We start from the raw sequence: 23,042 nt of genomic DNA on the forward strand, positions 1-23,042 counted from the left end.
CTTTTTTTGGATTCTGAATAATCCTGGCCCTCCCAATGGAAATGCTCCCTCATGGTGTGCAGGGTTTCCCCAAAAGAATAATCCTCAGGCGGAGAGGCTGAAGGTATAGACTCTTTGGCATCAGAGTCCTCATAGGGAGGGAGAGAATATCCCTGATCAAAAGAGGAATCAGAGGAAATAGAAACCTGGTCAGAGGAATCAGTCAGTGTCTTGTCTAGGCCTTTTGTCAGGAGGGGGATGGGAACCCCTAATTAAAGTAATTAAGTCTTTGGCCATTTTAAGCATCTGTTTCTTTGGCATGGATGACTGTTCAGGAGAATGCTGTACTTGTTTCCTTGTCTTTAATGGTGTTTTTGACTTTGCCTTGGCTGCTGTAGTGGGCTTAATTGTAAGCTGTGAAGGTCTGAAAACACCCTCAGAAGCCGATGCCTGCTCAGCGGCTCCGGATCCATCTGAGGGAATAGTTTCCGTAGGCCCAATACCTTGAGTTTCCACAGGCCTTGGTGTCTCCACATGGCTGTCGGATACGGCCTGTGGCTCTGAGGTAGCGGGTGTCAGGGTCTGCGAAAGCGCCTCACTGAGAACCGGCGACTGGCCTAGAAGAGGCTTCGCCATCAGTTTTGGACCTCGGATGCCTGTCCTTTTCTTTGTCTTTGCGTTTTTTATAAATTCCGGTCATCGGTTGTTCCAACGGCATTATGTAATTAAACCTTCGGCCAAAATAATGTAAAGCAAAATCAAACTGACGTTTAATAATGTGTTTGTTGAATCTAGCACAAAACCGACAACTAGTAACGTCGTGGTCAGGGCCTAGGCAAGGAATACAGTAAGAGTGAAGGTCCTTATGAGGTATTTGCTTCCCACGAGAACTACAATTATTAACTTTTATTGACATTGGTCTGAAGCAAGAAAAAGTTTCCCCAACGGGGTACTTAGCTTTACTGAAGACTTCGGTTCTGAAACTCAATTTCGAAAATCTCAGGAGTCGGCCGACCGGCACTTGCGAACTGCTTTTACTTATGGCACCGCGCGGCAAGAAAGACTGAAGAAAATGGTGTCAGTTGCATCTTTTGTACCCCTGGCGCACTGATGTCAGGAAGGGGGCGACAGCAGCCTATGCCGGACCTAGACTTTGGAACTCGGGCCAACTGCGGGTAGCCTGCCAGCAGGATAACCCAAGTGTAATGACTGCAACAGTGAAACATGATGAATATATATATATATATATATATATATATATATATATATATATATATATATATATATATCTATATATATATATATATATACATATACATACATACATACACACACACATACATTTAAGTATGGGATCACTACTAAATCCCGAATACTTAGAATACCAAAGACCGGAATCCCAACACCAGATAACACGAAAGACAAGAAGAGAGGAAGCGGGTGTGTATATGTATGTATATATCTATATATATATATATATATATATATATATATATACACACACACACATAATCGGTGTGTATTTATACACACACACACATATATATATATATATATATATATATATATATATATATGGCAGGACCTCCAAATTGAGTACAATGGTGATGCCTAGAGCCATAAACCATTATGGTATAGCTTTCATCTCTGAAGAGAGACAACTTGTCAACTTACCACCACATCTGGGAAGCAGCATTGATTAACCTGATCCTTTTACTGGATCCATGCTTAGTCATTTCATAAAGTCTGTCAGGCAAAAGGCTACTTAGGAAAGTAATTCACTGCATGGCTTATAGGCTCCTAGGTAAGTATTAGGCCTACATGCCCTTATGGGCCATTTTAATCATAGCCAATTTTTTTTTTTTTTTCAAAGCTGCAAATCAAACCCTCTACCTTGTTACTGTGAGGTTAACACCTTAACCAATATGCCAACCCCCAACCCTCCAGCTGTTTCCTGTCAGGAGATGTGTGGCTATGGCTGTGGGTTATGTTTTTGCAGTAGCCAAGTGAAGCTTTCCTTCAACGCATTTCATTTACTTGCTTCAGGATTTTTTTCCCCAAGCCAGTCAGTGGCATCTGGGTGGCAGTGCACCCAAGCAGACAGGGATATCTCAATTATCTACCACTGTGGTATCAGACCAAAATGTATTGTTTTGCTACTGTGAACTGCTGCAAGATGTTCTTTTTGGGAAAATAAGAAAAAGAAGAATTGCACAACACTAAAAGTTTCCTGTCTTACAGCCCTATAACAAACATCTCAGGTAGGCAACATAAACACAGTGGCTGGATGGGAATAAGGAACAATAACAAGACACACTTAGGGAAATAGATGTGGTTAACACAAACTACTAAGACTTAAAAAATGAAAAAAAACTTGTTGCTTCTTCTAGCCATTTCTATAAAACAATAATCCTCAAACATTTAGACAAAGTACCATTGAAGAAAGGTTCTCATATGTAGTATGTAAAAATCAGCCTAATGCCAATGCCTGCTTTACAGAAAAATAGCTCTTATCAAAACTGGTTCTCAGACATAATGTATTGCTACAGCACAGACATGTAACAAATGTATATTTTAACATTTTTTTCTTTTCAGATGTGGTTAAAACCTTGCAAGAGAAATGATATTGTAGATCGACCATCTTATACAGCACCTGTTTACAAGACCAGTGAGAGAAGAGGCACATTATCTACAACAGGACATTCTACCAATTTTGTAATAGCAATGACACTCCCTTCAGATAAACCTCAGGAGCACTGGATTGGACGAGGTGTGGCCCTGTTGTGCCAGCTAAGCTCTTAACTAAAGCTATACTCGTATGTATATAATGTATGTCTTCAGTTTCACCTCCAAAATCTACACTTCTGATCTGAGGCCTAAAATCAGCCTAATGATACTACTATATTTCTGAAAGACAGACTCTCTCACTATAATGGAAGTATGAATACAAATCAGACAGTGTAAACTGTATGGAGTTTACAACACCCTTTAACCCCCCCAAAAGAAATAACAAACTATTTTTTTTATTCTCTGCACAATTTTACTTTGTATTTTATACAAGTGACAATATACAACAATAAAAACAAAAGGTAGCAAATGATCAATTGTAGCATTTTTAAATAATGATAAAAAAAATTTGATTCTGCTACAGAAAATGCAGACTAACATCACAGCCATTACAGTTTATTTTCAAATGAAATGCACCAGTACTCTTTGTTTCATGTTTAATTACAAACACATAACTGGAAGAGTTATTCTCAGCATTAATAACAAATGTAAGTAATACTTCATAATCACAGGTGATCAAATACAAAGCAGTTGCGATGGTCTACATCAAAGCTGGAAAGAATGTCACACAGTGACAAAACAATAATGCAGGCTAACACTTGATAACATTGAACTAAGTAGGTAACTTACCACAGTGCTAATGTTCAAGCTTGTTCACTGTTGCAGGCTTAGTCAGTTATCTGCAATGTGCCAGGCTGATGCTACCTTCCTACATATCATCATATCTTGATGTAAAAGTGTCATCCATCTGTTCTTAGTTAACTGTTACTTCTGTCTTGCCTCATCTGAGGCTGACAGCATTGCAACCTCCTGAAACCTATTTGCTTAGTAAGGTTCAGAGAGGCAACAAAGGAATGTAGGCTTCCAAGACAGACTGGACAAAAAGGAAATAGAATACTGAGTAAGGGAAAAAGAAAAAAAAAAGAAAGGGGGGGGGACATAGACACCTCACCTGTCCAGTAAAGGGGATAGTGGTAGTGAAACAAGACTGCAACAATGAACACAAGCACAGATATTAACTATTATGGTAAATTAGCTATATTGCGCTCTTTTGTGTATTTCATTATTGTGGTCATGAACAAAGGGAAGATTTTCAAAGCTGTTCCTACAGTGCAAATGAAGATGAGGACTGGAGCAGGCCCATCAAAACAGAAGAAGCAAAACGAGTCTTACTCTTGGAAATCAAGTCCAGCCTATTGTATAGGAAACTCATGGACCTGAAGATCAGGTGTCTGCTTCTAAAATATCTGTACTTACTTCTAATTAAAGCTGTTGTCGTAGTTGTGCTCTTGGCAGAATGAATCTTTATCTTTCCAGGTAAACTTGTGTTATATTTGTATTAAAAGGTAATACAGTTTTGCCAGCCTTTTAGTAAGAGTTCGTTTTGGAACTGGTATGCTTTCTCTCTTTGGCAGCAAAAAGCTAGGAACAGTTGGTCAAATTTTCTTATGCCCTTGATTCAGTCCGGGTAAAATTTAATTTGCTTATGTACATCCAAATTACGTGAAATCCTTAATCCTTTGTTTTTAGGGTATGGGAAGAAAAATTGGGAGTTGCATAGCCTAGTTCAATGAAGCTTCTGTTTTTTTGCCTTTGGCATGAAAGGGGAATTGGCTTTTGCAGGGTCCGTCTTTCTTCATGGAAATGTAAAAATGGCTCTTTGCACACCAGGATTTGGATCTCAGGGACCCCCCCCCCCCTGGCAGACATAATGGAGGAAGCAGCTTTCCAAGGAAGGAATCAGAGGTGAGCATTATGGGATTGTTCCAAAGGGGGAAGGGGAATGCTATTGTTTTTTAAACAAACATTAGGTCCCAGGCTACAGTTAATCTCTTCCTGAGTGGTCTAAGGTGCAGGATGTCCTCCACAAACTGTCTGACTGGAATCTTTGTAGCTAAAGATGGATCCACTGGCAGATTGGTAAAAAAACGGCTGACAAGTGCTTAAGTGATGCATATGTTAGACCCAAGGCAAACAAGTCAGGTCCTGCAGCACAAGAAACGTGCTCCTTTAGGGTCTTGGCTTCTGCTCTGACACCAGGAAGAAGATCTCTCCTGCTTTGCTAGGTATGATTTTATAGTATCCCTCAATTTTTGTACATCCTCTGACTAAAGATACCCAAAGGGTAATGAGGTCAAATCTTTGCTGTTAATCTAATTGTGGTCATGTTTAGGTGTTGAAGGGACCTCCTGAGCTGCATCACGAGACCCATATGCTGGGGGTAAAAGAAGAATCTCCCCTACTATCTGCTTGAGAATTAAGTGTTGCCATGACCAACTTGGGGCATTCAAGATAATTTCTAGCTTGTCAGTTCGGTTATGGTACTAAAGGAAAGGTATTGAGAAACAGACCTGACAAGCTCTGTGAGATGGCATCTGCTGCTCAAGCCTGTCTGTGTGAGGCTTTGGAGCAGAACATCCTCAGCTGTCTGATCTCTGTTTTAGCAAAGGTCTATTTCTGGTCCTCCCCATCTGGCTGTAAGGTCCAAGAATGTTCTGGATTCAGCATTTACTTGGGGGGAGGTCTGCTATTTTCCTGCTCAAACTGTCTATCAGGGAGTTTTCGTGAGTGGGCATGTAGGAAGTCATCAGAGACTTCTGTACTGCTTGAGTGTCCTCCCAAGCCTGCAAGGGTAATTTAGAGGACAGGAATGTGTGTCCAATTGCTTATATACATGCAAAATGACTGTTTTATTTTCTCTGATCACAATCGGGACTCCTGACTTCCATAATGGCTTGAAAGCCCTGACAGCCTGAAAAGCTGCAATCATTTTATTTTTTTTATGTGCCTTTTCTACTTTCTGTGGCTACAAACTCCTGTACCTTGAAGTTCTGGGTTGCCCTTGTACCTTGTGGTTCTGGGTATGCGCCCCCAAGCTACATCTGAAGTATTTGTGGTTAATGTCTGTGTAGGTGGCAGTTCTCTGAAGGGTATTCCCATGTTCCTGTTACTTGTGTCATCCACCATTCTAACTCCTTCCTCACATACGGCAGTAATGAGGTGACACTGGTGATTAGTTGCATTGTTTCCAAGTATTTTTCAAGAAACACTGACACTTCAGGTGCAGTCTGGCCAATGGGACCATCATTATAGTGGAATCAATGCATCCTAAAGACCCTAGGAATTCTCTGGTTGTAACTTCTGTCCTCAGAGTTATGCCTGTGAAAGAGATAATTAAGGCTTCCTCCTTCTCCTGGAATATGAAGAACTGGATGCTGTGAAATCTAGTACTGTTTCAAGAAGCCTGCAGTTTTGGCTGGGGTCAGATTCAATCTCAGTGAGTTCAAAGATAGTCCTAAAGAAGTACTGCAGGGTATACAGATGGGCTTTATGTACCTCATCCTGGATGAGCCTTTAATCAAGCAAGCATCCAGGAAGATGTTTATATGAATGCATTTGTTTTCCAGTAAACAATTTCTGCAGCCACAGATTCTGACAATACTCTAGGTGCACTTGCTAATCCAAAGGGCAAGGAAGTAAACTGATAGCGTTGGTCTACTGGAATACATCTAAAACAAGGTTTGTGAAATTTTTGTACAGGGACATGAAACAGGATACTGATTTATATTTCTCAAAAAAAAAAAAGAATTTTCATTTTTGAGAGATGAAATCCAGAAATTATAACTACAATTTTTCAGTATAATTCCTGTTCATTACTTCCTAGTGACCAGCCCAAATGCACTAACCCTATGTGCTGCATCTATAGCAGCACATTTTACTGCTTTCCTCCTAACCTACATAATGGCCTGGAGCTGACTCGTGATGTTTGCCTTCATCAACTCATCACATATCCCCCCCCCCTCTTTCAGGATTTCCTTCATAAGGTCACCCTGACACCTTAATCATGTGGGAGTTTGATAGTTCACAACTATGAAGGGAAGAGTTGCTACTGTGTAAACTTTCTTCGCAAAAGTGGTCAGTAAGTATACCTTTCTAGTCATTGAGAAGTGTGCTGTCCTCTGGAACCAGTTTAGCTCCTTAGCAGTATCCAGGAACACTGGATCTACCACTGTGTTCTCGTACAGGAATGAGTGAAGGTCTTCCACATTATAAAAACAGCCAAGCCATTTTGGAGTGAGAGCTATGAGGTTGGTTTCAAATATACTACTTCAGAAATATCTAGTAGGATTTATTGCAGTAGAGAAAAAGCATCAGGCTTAGGGTCCCCAGTCCCAGGAAGTGTTTTAGCTCCTTAGCAGTATCCAGGAACACTGGATCTACCACTGTTTTCTTGTACAGGAATGAGTGAAGGTCTTCCACCTTATAAAAACAGCCAAGTCATTTTGGAGTGAGAGCTATGAGTCTGGTTTCAAATATACTACTTCAGAAATATCTAGTAGGATTTACTGCAGTAGAGAAAAAGCTTCAGGCTTAGGGTCCCCAGTCCCAGGAAGTCTGTGCATCTCTTATGGGATGTATAAGTCTCTCTAGACTGCCCTTGGAAATGTACTCTGACAAGTCACAGTCTTCCCAAATAAAACGTCCTTTAGGGGAGACACAGGGAACACAGCGTCCTCTTCATCTGTATCATAATTTAGACAGGAAAAATATGGATTGTGTAATCCAGATCCTCCTCAGAGTCATTGGAGTCCTAACCTCTCTAGAGAGAGAGAGACCCCCTTCCCATTTCACAGAAGGGATCCCAGACACAGGGCTGGTCACCATCTAAATGTTTGCTTTGTATAAGGTTCAGAAAATTCTGAGTCAGCCTGCACCATTCAAGGGAGGTCTGGTGGAGTGGATGTGAATAGCATCCATTGAGATGCAGCTGGCACCCTAACTTTGGACATAGGCAGTCTTTGTTTTGTAGCAGCTACCTGTCTGGTAGTCTTACAGAGGATATCCCTAGACTCCAATATCCAAATGCAGATGTCCTCTTTAACTAATATATATAGCTAAAACAAAAGGGGCACCTCCATCTTCTTTCAATTTAGTAGGCAGAACTGCAAATCAGACATTGGGAGGGAGGCAATGTCTGCCTCAGTCAACAATATTATACGTTCAGTCTGGAAGAACCACAAAAGAAATTGACAACATGATGGCCTCCAGAGAGGCAGCATCAGAGGTTTTGGAAAAAGTGGATAATATGGATGGGGGCTACACATCTGGGAACCAGAGTGTTCTGGGGTTTCTTCCTTCTCCTGAATGCACTTCAACCTCAATATTTTCTTGTTTTGGAGTTTCTTCCTTCTCCTGAATGCACTTCAACCTCAATATGATTTTTCTTTTTTTTTTGTTGAAAGTCTACATGTCCCTGCTGCTGCATCTCTGCAGCTGATGCAGACATTTTGACACTTTTTACAGTTTTATGAGTGCAAAGTGAATTCTCCTTTCCTTGTTGACTTGCAAGGAACCCCTTTACAGTTCTCACAGTTTGGGAAACTGTGTTCTGTGCCAGGGCAGTATAGCCACCGATCATGGATGTCTTCTTGTGTAATATGCCTCCTAAGTGCTCTTGTTTTCTTTCATGGGGTTGGCATATCATATGGACCTTGGCATGTCCGAACATCAGCTCAATGAACTTATCACTAGTAACAAAGTTAAAAGAACATGTCCCCTTACCAGGTACTTTTTTGCTCAGTCTGATGTGCACTTTGGCATACGCTGATGCCAGACTGACATACAATGTTTACTTGAAATGATGTGTACACACACCTGCTGCAAAAAAGAACTGAATTTGGTGTGGAGAGATGCCAACCTTCTACCAGGATATGCCAGAGTCTGAAGAAAGACAATCAGCCTGGCAAGAGAGAAGGGATATTCATCTCTAGAGAAGACTGGCCAGAAACTGGATTTAGCTTGCAGAAGAGACCCTTTGCTTATGAATGCAACAGTGAAGCATAAAGAACATCTCTAAGAAGCATATACTAATTTTGCAAGACAACAATCTTGTACCAAGATATCATGGAATGTTGATTGCTGTGCAATGTTAGTTTCTTTTAGAATGCTGTAAAAAATGAATGTAAACAACATAAACATCAATTTGGCAATGAAATACTGGCAGAGGCTTTAACAAACAACAGCAGGCGCCATACAATAAACAATAGCACATAACTTTGCAGCATGTTCCAGGTTATGAATATTTTGTAATGTACATAAAACTGATTCTAAGGAAAAGAACACACAAAGTCATGAGGTACAACATACTGTAAAGTCAGGAAAAATACTGTCACTTTTACAAAATGAAACAGGAACTATGAAAACATGAAGCTTCCTAATGTAAAAATGCTGCAAGACTAAAAATAAAATCTGTTCAAAGGGAAAAAGATGTTCTTTTACAGTCTGAGCCACTGCTTTAATCTGTTTTCTTTCATATGGGCTTATAATATCAAGTCAAATATAGTGACCAAACCAATACTTAAAATTTACTTAACTGTTAAGAAGGCACAGATATATTCAACACCACTTTATGAAATACAAGAGTGATGCTGCAAACCCAATATGTGCTTGTGTTAAATCCATGTTCTAGGAAAGCTTAAATCACAGCATCTTTACAACTTCAGATAGTGGCTATTCTCTTGTTTCTCAAAATGTACCTTCAGGGATAAATTCTTTATTTGTTTGACCATGAATAAAGCCAGCCCTCTTAGGACAGCTGGCCCAATTTGTCCTTTTTAAACAGAATATTTAAGTTGCATTTTACAAACCTTGCCAAAATTTAAGTAAATGCCTTTCATTTATTTATCTACTAAAGATGGTGGTGGGACTCTAGGCCTGTTTCAGCACTCAGCTTGTGCAAGACATGGAACCAATCTTGGAGGGTACCACATTCCACTCCAGGATATACACACCCCTATAGGTACTTCAGAAGCTTGCCAAGTCACCTATTAGTTATGCCTGGCTTATGAAAGGAATCTGGAGACCTTGGTGAGAACCCAGAGGGATGGCATGCAGACTACTCACAAAAGATACCCCTGCCAGGAATGTCACAGGAAAACCAAGTGCTGTGTGGTAGCAATACTGACCATGGCACCATTTTGCCACCATAACGCTTTGAAATGCAAATTCTAGATAAGGGTATAAGGAAAGAATATAAACAAAAATGAACAAAGTTAAACATGCTTGTCAGTGTTGTAAGAGTACACTCGATAAAGTAAAAGGGAAAGTATACAGATGCTATACTAAGCATGTTGGAATAAGACACAGGTAAATTTACTTCAGAGAGTATAGCAAACTACTTACTACATGGCTCACAACACTGCCATCAGAAAGTTCATAGTTATGTCATTAGCACAGCATACAGCAGCTCAGTTCAATTTACAGTATGTGGTATGTCATGTTCTACTTCAGTAAAGAATAGTGTTTTACCAGTTAGTCGTGAAAATACAGTATGTACAGAACTCATTCTGATGTCTAATATAGTACTTTGAAAAATGTTTAACATAAGCACATCTGCCAAGCTTTACCACTAAAGTAAAAATGGGCACTTATACACAGCAGCAGAAGGACCACTAACAAATGTGTCTTTCAGTGATAACTACATGCCAGAATGATGACGTTATTTAGACCTATGCCACCTCTATACACTGTTATCCTCATTCCCCAAGAGATTTTTTGTAATTACAAAAATAAACACAAATACTTTCTTAAACTGTGTTTCTGAATTTGCTAGACTGTTCTGTAACTGTGTGCGCATACTGTGACAGGATAACAGAATACTATACACTGTAGAAATAAGCACACACACTGATACATACATTCACAATACAACAAAGTGAAACTGAATTAAAATGGGTTCTTGCAAATACCAGAGAATAACAGTTGACTGATAATTAAGCCTTGCATCCTACTCAGTTTTAGGCACAGTAAAAAAAAAAAAAGGTGACAATGTTGAATAAAAGAGAGGACTCATTCAAAGACAGGTTGACCCATAAGAGCCCATTCAAAGGTAAGCTTACCCTAACCTTCGTATGCAAAACAATGAGTATACTTGAGGCTATATTGAATAAGACCATCCCCAGTACGGTATTCCAGTGTCAATACTGTGTAAAATTAGACACAGTAACTTTCAACCACAAGTTTATATTTTGACTGGGGAAGGCTTGTGTCATATATACATCCCTAAATAAAAGAAATGGGCCATTATTTTATGGAACTGTTGACCTGTGCTAGAATCATATTTTTTATACTTTACTCCTAAACTACAGATAACAGATGGGTACCTGCTGTTTCATTACAAATGCTAACCAAGCAATATTTATATTAATATGGTTATACACTGCTGAACAACTCAATTATGACGACCACACATGAAAAAAATCATAAGTTATGCAGAAATTTTTCTGAAAGTAAAATACAGTTAATGTACTGTAAATACACAGCTACAGTTTTAGCATTCTGTTATGTTCCAAGTACAACTTTAAATCTGGTCTTGAATTCAACAACAGCAAGGCACACCTTTACATTCATCCATGCACATTTGGAAGAAATTCACCTTTGGGGAAAAGACATCATTAAACACTTTGTAAAGTATCATTTTGAAGTCTAGTTACTTTTTTCATGTTTTGACTACAAAACACCTTTATGAGTATGTTCTCAAAATATCACAGATTACAGCTGTTACAAGTGCACACATTTTTCTGCAGTGATGGCAAAAGCATCTCAGAGTGAAGATGTTTCACTTAAGATAACATCTTAGATCTAAGATACACTTCATTTAGGAATGTATCACGTTTAAAGCTATGGCTGGAAAGAAAATGTAAGCTCTATACATATGCCATAAGTGCAAGTTACAGTCATTTCTGTAGTTGTCATCCCTAACTTATGCAGCATATGGCAAACATTTGGACAAGTACAGAGACCAGCCATTCCAAAACTGCTCAGATGTTAATCAGGATTCTGTCTTCATAGATGGCAATTAGCAGCATGATGCTAAATCCAAGAAGCACCCCAAAATTCTGTAGAACAAAGTGCCCCATCTGACAGCGTCCTTCATCTTCATCACCATGCAGCATTTCAGGAAGCTGGTCAGAAAACAAAACAATTGAATAGTTACAATATTGTTACATTACAGGGAACGCTTTAGTTTACTATAGTTTAAGTAGACTCACTGCCCTCACTTCCAGAATTTGTAAAAACAGAAGTAAATATTGCAAAGATAAGTTCATATACTGGAATTAAAACTTTGCATACTGAAAAAGTACTTTATTTATTTTTTAGCATTACATTCAGAACACTAATCAAGGAATAAAGTACAGAGACTGCAAAAGAAACCAGGGCAAATGGATACACACTGGTATAAGGTTCTAGCCAGACTAAGGACGCATAAACAGCGCAAAGAAACCAACACTGACATTTTTCCAATGTATATTTGGGATGGGATGGGATAAACTGGGTTTATATCATAAGCTCGAAAGCTGATAACTCTGAAGCACAAAACTCCGAACTTCAAACCTCGAAAATTGGAACCGTAGAACAGAGATCGCCATAGAATGCTAGAAGGGAAGACTTCTCTTTACTGCCCTGTAGTGCAATCTTGGAGTTGGTATATTTAAGTAGTGGGGGGATGCAGGGGGGCTTGCCCCCCTGCATAGAGCTTTTTGTTTTGTTTTGGGTAATTACATTTTTTTTTTTTTGGTGGATTTGATGTCAACTTTCAAGATTTGAAGTTCGCGGTTTTGTGCTTCGTTGTTATCAGCTTTCGATTATATAATATAGACCCGGATAAACTGTGTTCCAAGGATACCCACTTTTACGAAGTGGTGCTGAAAAGTTCTAAGCCTGACCAACTTTCTAAAGTCTGACTTATTTTGCTTCTGCAGCTGAAAAGAGGGTTGTTTCATCTTGTGAAATGACAATTTGCAGAATCATAATGCTGTTTTGACACTGTTTCAGATCACTGACTGAACCATGTCAATGAAAAGTGTGGAACTTGTGGAACTCCAAGTCGTCCTAAGTTCCGATTCCTACAGAAAAAAAATCCAAAGGAAATCCATGAATGTATAATGCAAACATTGACTGGCAATTGCTCTTCTTACTCAACTGTGAGTGTGGTATGCAAACTTTCAGTGTGGAAATTTTGAGACCAAAGATACAGCAAAGTCTGGGAAGCCTCAAATGGTGTCAACTCCTGAAATTGTTGACCATGTCCATGACCTGATTTCAGCAGATCAGCGAATACTGGCTAAAACAATTACTGAGACACTACAGATACCCAGGGAACATGTTGGGTTTATAATCCATGAGCAGATGGGCATGCAGAAGCTGTCAGCCAAGTGGGTGCCAAAATGTTTGAATACCAACACGAAAAAACATAAGGGTGGACACTTCCAAGTTGACTTTGCAGCATTTTCGTCGAGCTGGTACCAACTTTTTGGAACAACTAGTTACTGCTGACTAAACATGGTTACACCACTGAGACAAAACAACAGGAAGTGCTACTTGAGATGCTGGACTTTAGGCTGCAGTTGTGGATTGTTTAATGCCAAGAAATACATTATAGTCCCTCTTTGGAAAACTGCTACCCAGGCTGATTAAACCATTGATAAGACACCCTAATAGCTGACCTAGTGCTCAGGGATATGGGAACTTGTGTAGACAATAATCTTTCATGTGGCAAGGTAGCAAGAAAATTATTCTGCGTCACCCAACCTATAAGTAAGGGCATGGCATCTAGGTCCAAGGAAGTCACAGTGCCACTTTATTCAGCCCTTATCATTCTGTAGCCAGCATTGAAACTATATTTGAATACTAGGGGGAGATGTGATATTTGCACTCTGTCTTGGATCTGAGAATGAAGACACTCATCCACCTCACCTTGCCTTGCTTTAGTAAATATCTAGAGAACAGTAATTCCTCAATCAGTTAGAAAAATATGAGATTAGAAAAATGTATTTTTTCTGTATCTATCTGAGCCTTTTCATCTATGTTTATTTCCTGTGATTAAAACACTATGTTTACTGTAAATATATATTCAGTTTTTCATGTTTTCTTTTTTATTACTAAATATATATATACTTTTCATTGTGGCTGGTTCTTTAGAAAATATTTAACCTTTGACAGCACTTAAATTTATTTAGTGACACTGTGGCTCTATGTTCTTGAAAGCCTTGCTGTTTGATCAAATACTACCATTTGTATAAATATTAATTTTAGTAAGTGTAATTGGGTACCCTTGTAAGAGCCTTAGAGTAGCTGGCTTTGGGTGTTCTGGTGGCAGTGTATCTACCTTACAGTCTAGGTGGAGGTGGCAAAGTGGGTAAGCTGTGCCAGCCTTTCCCAGGTGTGTGTGTGCGCGTGTGTGAGAGAGAGAGGAAAAATCACATCTCAAACTGTGTGTGTGTGTGTGTGTGTGTGTGTGTGTGCTACTTTGAACAGGGACACAGAGCACTCATTTCACAGAGAGGGTGGTGGAGGACTTGGCTTGGAACACCCGGTTAAGCACTCAACTCTATAGCTGTGTCAGTGGTGAGTCTTATTTGGAGCCTGGAGAGAAAGTCCAGCCCCAAGACTGGAGTTTCATTCCCTGTTTGCTCTTAAGGGAAACTACTTGGTGCAGAGAGCTGCAAGAGAAAATACTGTGTGTGTCTATTTTTTTTCCCAGTAAACGTACCCCACCAGTGTCAGTGGTGAGGACTGGAGCTCCTTGATCACTGACCCAGAGAGGGATGGCAAATACTGGTGGGCAGTGGTGGGATATTAACTGAACTTTTGTAGCCTGTAAGCAATTGTCACTAACGGTGTGCGTACTCTCAGCAGCCACAGGGTAAACATACAGAGTTTCACTTTTCACAACAGTTTTATTTATTTTTGCAGTTAAGTTTAGTCAGGGAAAGCAGGCAAAGATATCAGCAGAGGATTATGGCAAGCTGACAGTGAACCAGTTGGCTAAGGTGTGCAAATCCAAAGGACTGGTGAATGCCAACCTGACTAAAGAGGAAATGATTTCAGCCTTAATTGCAGCTCCAGCACAGACCAGCAACCAAGAAGATAACTAGTCTGGTGACAGGGATGTACAGCCCTCAGAAACAGGACAGTTCAACTTTTCCTCAGAGGACTTAAAAATCCATCTGGAATTAAAGAGATTTGAACTGGAGGCAAAACGTATGGAAATAGAATCGTCAGACAGACTGCGTTATTTGGAGGCTGAAGAAAATGAGAAGAAGCATCAACATGAGAGGGACATGCTGACTCTTCGACAGGAACATGGAGCTAATGGGGAAGGGAACAATCAAACTACAGAGGCAACAAAGGTCAGTAAATTTCTTCCACAGCATACAGAAGGTGATAATTTTTATAGCTGTAGTCATATATTTAAAACGCCACAGTGGTGCAGCGGTTAGCATTGCCGCCTCACAGCAAGAGGTTCTCCCATTCGATTCTCGGCTGTAGTGCCTTCTGTGTGGAGTCTGCATGTCCTCCCCGTGGTCGAGTGACGTTTAAAAGATATGCAGGTAGGTGCACGCATGAATGGGTGTACCTTCTTTGAAGGTTGGGCATCGGTCTGGCTACTCGGCATCGTAAAAATCCACTGCCAATCATTAGCGGACCAGAGTTCCACTGTGGCAACCCCTAACCAGGAAAAGCCGAAAAACAATTAGTTATGTACTCACCATAACGCTAGATGTATGTAGTCCATCTCGCCTCACATTCTTCACATGTGGGTTCGGAGCCGAATGTCGGCTCCGACTCGGCCTATTTACTAGCTCGAAAGTCTTTGATTGGCTGGGCTAAGATGGTATCCCACAATACACTGCTCCACATCCCCAGATCTAGTTTGCTGCCAACAGAAAAAATTATATCTATCGCCCAAACACACACACATACTCATGACAACGAGGTCCGACAAATTGTCCAAAGGGACTAGTGACAGGAGATATACCAGGGGATCCTCCAAATCCTCCAGGCGTGGGGGACAGTGGGTGGGTAATGAAGAATATGAGGCAAGATGGACTACATACATCTAGCGTTATGGTGAGTACATAACTAATTGATGTTATGTAGTACTATCTCGCCTACATTCTTCACTTGTGGGACAGCGTCCCTAGCACCTACATCCTGGGTGGCTCAATGGAAAATACCACTGAGTACTATGGAGCCAAAAGATGACCTGCCCCTGGACACCACGTCCAATTTGTAATGGGAAACAAACGTATGAGAAAAAGCCCATGTTGCAGCCGCACATATATCATCCATGGATAACCTGGCCTGAAAGGCCGTGGAAGTGGAAACTGCTCTGGTAGAGTGTGCTCTGACTGGAAAAGGCAGGCTCTTTCCCCCTGCCCGGTAAATAAAGGAGATGCAACCAGCTATCCACCTAGAAATGGTGACTTTGGAGACCGCAGATCCCAAGCGATTTTCCGAGAACGAAACGAAGAGCTGGTCTAACTTCCGCCATTCTTTAGTCCTGTGTAGATAAAAGCGTAGTTGCCTATGAACATCCAACAGGTGAAACTGGTACTCTGCCTTATTAGAGAAGCTGGAGAAGAAAACTGGCAGCTCAATGGACTGATTAATATTAGATAAGGAAGCCACCTTGGGAAGAAAGGATGGGTTTGGTCTGACAGAGACCCTATCTTTATGGAATATATGGGGGCTTGACTTGACAGGGCCTGGAGTTCTGATACTCTTCTGGCTGATGTAATAGCTATCAGAAAAGCAGATTTCCATGTAAGGAATTTTAAATCGCAGGAAGCCACGGGCTCAAAAGGTGGGAGAGTGAGGGCCTGCAAAACAAAATTGAGGTCCCAGGGCATAACAGGTTGAGATACAGGGGCACGAAGAAGAAGAGTACCTTTCATGAAAGCTCTACACAGCCTGTGTGCCATTAAGCTAGGTTCATAAGCCACATGATAATTAGAAATAGCCGCTAGCTAAACTTTGATGGTGGCTGAGGCAGACCCTTGGTAAAATAAATGAGACAAAAATTCCAAAACAGAGTCAATGGGAACCGTGTAGGGGTCAATACCTTTTGACTGGGCCCATATCAAAAACCTTTTCCACTTGCTAGAGTAGACCTTCCTACTGGATGGCTTATGAGAGGACGAAAGAATATGGACTACATCGGGAGACAAATCGTGACACCTGACTACGGATGGAAGTGGAGTAGCCAGGCGGTCAGCCGGAGGGTCTCCAGGGAGGAGTGGAGCTGTCCCAACATATGTGTCAGCAAGTCTGGACGAGGGTCCAGAGTCCAAGGAGCATCCACGATGTAAGGCTGAAGGAAGGGGAGCCATACTTGTCGATGCCAGTGTGGCACGATCAGAATCAATCTGCTTCCCAAGGATAGCGCTTTCTGGATCACCCTAGAGATAAGGGGGAACGGATGGAAAGCATACAGCAGACCCGAGGGCCAACTGTGCGCCAGAGCATCCCTTGGAGATCCCCCCGGTGGGGGGATCAGCGAGAAGTAGTCGCTACATTTCGCATTGAGAGGGCTGGCAAAAAGGTCGCAGCAAAGCTGACCCCATTTGCTGAATATGCTGTCCGCCACCTGGCGGTTCAGGGACCACTCGTACGGCATGGGGATCGCCCTGCTTAGCTCATCTGCGATCACATTGGTTTTCCTCGGGATGTGCGTTGCCACCAAGGCCCGCTGGGAAGCTGTCGCCCAATTCCACACTCTCATGGCCTCCCTGCATAGTGGGTATGATCTGGTTCCTCCTTGTTTGTTGAGATACCACACTACTGACATATTGTTCGACTGTATTGCAATAGTCCCTATGGGGAGGACATCTTGAAGTGCCTGCAACGCTAGGAGCACTGCCCTCATCTCCAGGATGTTTATGTGCAAGTCTATCTCTTGCTTCTGCCATGTGCCTCGGACCATCCTGCCGAGATAATGCCCCCCCACCCTATCTGGGAGGAGTCTGTGGTCACTGTGGCTACTGGGTTGGGTGAAACAAAGGGTTTCCCTGTCTAAATTGTTGGTGCATAGCCACCAGCTGAGGTCCTGTTTGCATTTGCCTGTGATTAAGATTGGATGGGATAGCGGTAGTGTTTGAAAGGACCATTGGGCGAATAGGAGCCACTGTAGGATCCTCATATGCAACCTCGCTAACGGGACCATCATGATAGTGGATGCCATTGTCCCCAGTAACTGAAGCACTAGTCTTGCCCTCACGCGTGTCTGAGGTATCATCATCCGAACCTGTCGTTGTAACCCTGTGATCCTTTCCATAGGTAGGAACGCTCTCAACTGAATAGTGTCCAACTCTGCTCCTATAAATAAGACACGCTGTGAGGGTAGCAAGGCAGATTTTTTCCAGTTTATTGTGATGCCTAACTGGTGACAAAGATCGATAACAGTATCTCTGTTTTGAAGAAGTAGATGCTTGGTGGGGGCGGATAGGAGCCAGTCATCCAGGTAAGGAAACACCTGGAATCCTTGATGTCTTAAGTGAGCCGTCACCACTGCCATGCACTTGGTGAACACCCTGGGGGTTGTGGTGAGACCAAAGGGCAGGGCTAGAAATTGGAAGTGCCTGGCGCCCAGCTGGAAGCGTAGATGACATCTGGATACTCTGTCCATTTTGATGTGGTAATAAACATCCTTCAGGTCAATGGAGCACATCCATACTTCCTTTCCCAATAACGGGAGAATTGATTGTAGCGTGACCATCCGGAATTTGGACTTGTGTACATAATGATCGAGTCGGCTGAGATCCAAAATGGGTCTCAGGTCCCCCGTTCTTTTCGGCACCAAAAAGAATCTCGAGTAAGTCCCCAATCCGATCTGGTCTGGGGGGACTGGTTGGATGACTCCTTTTTCTAGCAGCTGAGAAACCTCTGTTGCTGCCTGACCCCTTTGACTGGGTGGAACGTCTGGGATCTTTTTGATGGGGGGAAGAGTTGAGTGAAATGGGATGGTGTAACCTCCGGCGATTATCCTTAATACCCATCTGTCCTGGGTGATGTTGACCCAGGCTTCCAGATACCGGGAAATTCGACCCCCGACTGGCTCAGGAGAAGCACAGCCGGGCACACCCTCAGGAATGAGAGTATGGGGAACCGCGGAAGGAATCCCGGTCCCCCGAATTGCGGGTGCCCCCTCTGCCTCTGGGGTGATGTCTCCCTGAATAAGACCCCCCTCCCCTGCCTCGGGGGGGGTCTCATCCTGTGCGGTAGGAAAGGACCTTTGCGATTTTTTGAACCACATCTTTCCCCCTCGCTGAGCCTTGGGATAAGGCCTCGACGGGAGGGAAAAATGGACTCCCACGGCAGACAAGGTCTTTCCCTCTTGCTCGCACCTGGTGAGCGTGTCTTTGACTTTGGTCCAGAACAAGGAGGAACCATCGAAGGGGGCATCCGTAAAGGAAGACTTAAAGGCCTCCGCAAAATGACACAGGTGTAGCCAGGCTTGCCTCCTGAGGGCCACCCCTGAACTAGCCGCCCTACTAGCTCCCTCGGCAGCGTACGAAATCAGTCGCATGGACGAGTTAGCAATGGAGTTGAGGGTAGAGAGCTGAGCGTTGACCGTTTGAGTCACCGCCTCAGGTACATTACCGGTTAGAGTATCTCCTGACTCCTTAAGGAGATCTCTCTGTATCCGCGTGAAATGAGACAAATAATTCATCGACCACAAGGTAAAGGTCGCTGAAGACAGTGTACGCTTCCCGTACCGATTCATCGTCCTAGACTCCTTGTTAGGGTGATGGACTGAAGAGGAAGACTCAGCAACTTCCTTCTGTGTGGCAGCCACCACCACCATAGCATCTATCGGGACTCCCTTTGTCAAAAATTCGTTCCCTTGGGGAGCAGACAGAAATTTGTTGGGGCGTCGAGGAACCGGCTCCACAGAGTCAGGAGTCTCCCACACCCTTTGACAAATAAGGTCCAGGAACATGTCGAAGGGTGGAGACACCCAGGAGGCGGAGGGCTGAGCGCCAAAGGCCTTAAGGAATACTGACTCCTCCTTGGAGGGGGTTTTGGAAGGCCAGTCTCCTCTTTGTTTCAAGATCTCCAGGATATCAGGGAATGAAACATCCTCAGAGGAAGACTTAGAGGACCCCTCCGACTCCTCGACGTCAGTATCGGAAGTGAGAGACTCGTCCTGGGAGTCTATGTGCTTCCTCTTGCAAGATTTCTTTCTGGGGACCACTCATGGGGGTTCATAGGTTGGTACTAATCTATCAGCCCTAGGGCCTATACAAGCCTAGCCATAACAATTCTCTAGCTATTTCTTCCCTGGATCCCTGTCTAGTAGGGCGACTGACGTGATCCCCGGGATGAATTTCCTATCTCCCATCCAATCATCAAAGTTCCTTTTCAAGAGGACCAAAGAGGCACTCTGCTTGACATGTATGGGCAATCTATTCCAGAGTCTGGGGAGTCTCTGGGTCAGGAACCTATCCCTCCAGCATGTTTTGTTTATTGTGATGACAAGGTTTAGATCCCTGGAGCGTGTGGCTCTGAGGGATTGGGATTTCTTTAAGTGTAGCATGTCCAACAGCTCTGGGTTTGACACGGCCTTGTATGTTAAGCAAAGATCGCCTCTGAGTAGATGGTATGCGACAGAGTATAGCTGGAGTTTTTTAAGGAGGTTAGCATATGGCATCTGCTTTAGGCCTGTGATTCTTTTAGTGAGGTATTTCTGTGGCCTTTCCAGTTTCCAGTTGTTGCAGATGTCTTGAGAGGTACATACCAAATGGGGCATTGTATTCTATAAAGGGTCTAATGAGAGATGAGTACAGTGGAACAATGACCTCCTTTTTTCTGGATGAAAAGCCCTTAGTGATGAGGTGTGCCACATAGAAGGATTTCCTGACTGTTGTGGCGATGTGGTTATCGAAGGTGAGACCACTGTCCACCTGTGTCCCTAGGTCTCTTATCAAACTTTCAGTGTTTAATGTACTGCCACCTATATGGTAATTCACGGATACATGTTTTTTCCCAAAGGGGATAACTGTACATTTCTTGTCATTGAGCTTGAGCCCATGGCTCTGGAACCAAGCATCTGTTTCTGTAAGGCCCTTTTGTAGAGTATCCACATCATTTGGGGATTCAATAATGGCTCCCAGTTTGCAGTCATCTGCAAACTTTGTTATCCAGAGTCCCTTAGTGTTGGCCTGTACATCAGAGAAGGGTATCCTTAGGCCCTTGCACCCTGCTGTCCAAAGATAGGTGGATGTCAGAAGCTCTTGCCGGTGTCGTAGGGGACGGAAGGACCGATCCGAAAGAAGTAGCTGACCTAGCCAGCACGCTCCGCATAGCCTCGAAGGTGGGACCTCCCGAATCGGAGGACCGATCACCTTCCAAGGCCATGACCGGGACCGGAGTCCCCGCAGCCGAGGCGCCAAGGGGAAGGCTTGGCACCGACTGGTGCTCATAGATTCCCAAAGCTATGGTTGGGAGGAGGAGTTTAGAGAGCATTAGGCCCAGCTATAAGGCCCTGCAAGACTGCATTAGCAAAGCCAGCTCTGGATTTAGAGAAAATTGGAAAATGATAATGCTTGGTGAAAGTATGTACAGAACTCCAGGTAGCAGCTTCTAGGATGTCCCTGGTAAGAATGCCTCTGAGAAAGGCTGTAGAAGTAGATGCAGCCCTGGTGGAGTGAGGTCTGATCCCCTGGGGGATAGGTTTTCCATGGTGCTTATAGCAGAAATGAATGCAATGGCTTATCCATTTAGAAATGGTTTGTTTTGAAATAGCCTTCCCCTCTGCCCCTGCAGAAAATGCTACCAGCAGTTGTTCAGATTTTCTTTGAGGTTTAGTCCTGTCCAAGTAGAATCTAAGTTGTCTGTGCACATCCAAGGAATGCAGTATCTGTTCCCCTTTGTTCTGTGGATTGGTAAAGAAGGTTGGCAAATGAATGGACTGATTAAGAGCCACACTAGATACCATCTTGGGCATAAAGGATGGATTGTTTCTGAGTGACACCCTGTCCGCATGAAAGATGATGAAAGGCTCCACTGACATAAGGGCCTGTAACTTAGTTACCCTTTTAGCTGAAGTGATTGCTAAAAGGAAAGCTGTTTTCCAAGAAAGAAATTTTAAGTCTGCAGTAGCAGCTGACTCGAAAGGAGGTAGACTGAATTTCTCCAATGCAAAGTTAAGGTCCCAGGCTGGGGTTGGAGCTCTCCTGGGTGGTTTCAAATTTTTGGCCCCTCCGAGGAACTGCTTGAGCAGTGGATGAGAGAAGAGGGGAGGTTCTGTGTTATAAAGAGCTGAAATGGCTGAGGTGTGGATTTTAATGGAGGAAAAAGACCAGGCCCTTGTGAAGCCTCTCAGTTAAGTATTGTAAAATCTGAGGTACATTGGGCGCTGCTATGCTCATCCCTTGAGATTTGTTCCAGGCACGGAATCTTTTCCATTTTTCGGCATAAGACTTTCTAGCACTAGGCCTCCTTGCCTCTAGGATGACATCCATCAAAGGTTTGCTGAGGCATTGTAAGGGAGAGTTTAAGTAGCTAGCCAGGCTGCAAGGTTCAGTGTTGGAAGCTGAGGGTGCAGAATCTGGTTCTCCTGCTGAGACAGCAGGGAAGGAGTCTCAGGCAGGTGCCATGGAGATAACCGTGACACACTGCGCAGGAGGGGGTACCAGTGTTGGCACAGCCAGTCTGGAGCAATCAAAATCATCCTTGGTTTGTCCTGTTTGACTTTTAGTAGTACTTTTGAGAGAAGAGGCAGTGGGGGGGAAGGCATAGACCGATAGGTTTTTCCAGCTGAAGGACAGAGCATCTAATTTCCAGGCTTTTGTGGGGAGTCCTTGTGGAAAATGTGTCCAATTGGTAGTTCTGGGGGGAAGCAAACAGGTCTATATCTGAGCTCCCCCATTCGCTTGTCAACATGTTGAAAATTCTTGGTTCCAGTTTCCACTCGTGTGGGTCCATGAGGTTTCTGCTTAGTCCGTCTACCAGTGTATTTAATTTTTCTGGCAGGAATTGAGTTTGTAGGTGCACTTGGTAGCTCAAGGCTGTATTCCACAATGCCATGGCTAGTCTGCAGAGGGGATAAGAATGTGTACCCCCCTGCTTGTTTATGTAACACATAACCGTGGTGTTGTCCATCTTTACCATTAGTTGTCCTGGAAGAATGTAGTCCTTGAAGGCTGTCAGAGCATTCTGTACAGCTAACATTTCTTTTTGATTGATATGCAGATGCATTTGACTTGGGTTCCATTTGCCCTGAATGCACTTCCCTGCCAGGTGAGCCCCCCCATGCATAGTCTGATGCATCTGTTGTTAGGGTTTGGGCGTCAGGGGGTGGTGTGAAAGGTAGTCCCTTGTTTTGGTGGCAGGCCTCTGCCCACCAAAGGAACTCTAGGCGTAGGCAAGGTATGATATGAATCATTGTTTCTAGGCTGTGAGAATGTTGACTCCATAGGCTTTTTAGATAC

General features: G+C 43.0%; 2 protein-coding genes across 2 annotated transcripts in view; one reads left to right on the forward strand and one right to left on the reverse strand.

The window, feature by feature from the left end:
• Positions 1-6,365, forward strand: part of DNAH7 (dynein axonemal heavy chain 7) — a 4,771,155-nt gene extending 4,764,790 nt beyond the window's left edge. Inside the window, exon 61 of the mRNA XM_044073696.1 lies at positions 2,575-6,365. Coding sequence (XP_043929631.1) covers positions 2,575-2,781 — 207 coding nt within the window. The 3' untranslated portion in view covers positions 2,782-6,365. The remainder of the gene's footprint in view (positions 1-2,574) is intronic.
• Positions 3,135-23,042, reverse strand: part of SLC39A10 (solute carrier family 39 member 10) — a 1,022,483-nt gene continuing 1,002,575 nt past the window's right edge. Inside the window, exon 10 of the mRNA XM_044075065.1 lies at positions 3,135-11,729. Coding sequence (XP_043931000.1) covers positions 11,586-11,729 — 144 coding nt within the window. The 3' untranslated portion in view covers positions 3,135-11,585. The remainder of the gene's footprint in view (positions 11,730-23,042) is intronic.

Source organism: Protopterus annectens, chromosome 6.part0 (genome assembly GCF_019279795.1).
Source record: "Protopterus annectens isolate FY-2018-M chromosome 6.part0, PAN1.0, whole genome shotgun sequence".
Taxonomy (NCBI): domain Eukaryota; kingdom Metazoa; phylum Chordata; order Ceratodontiformes; family Protopteridae; genus Protopterus; species Protopterus annectens.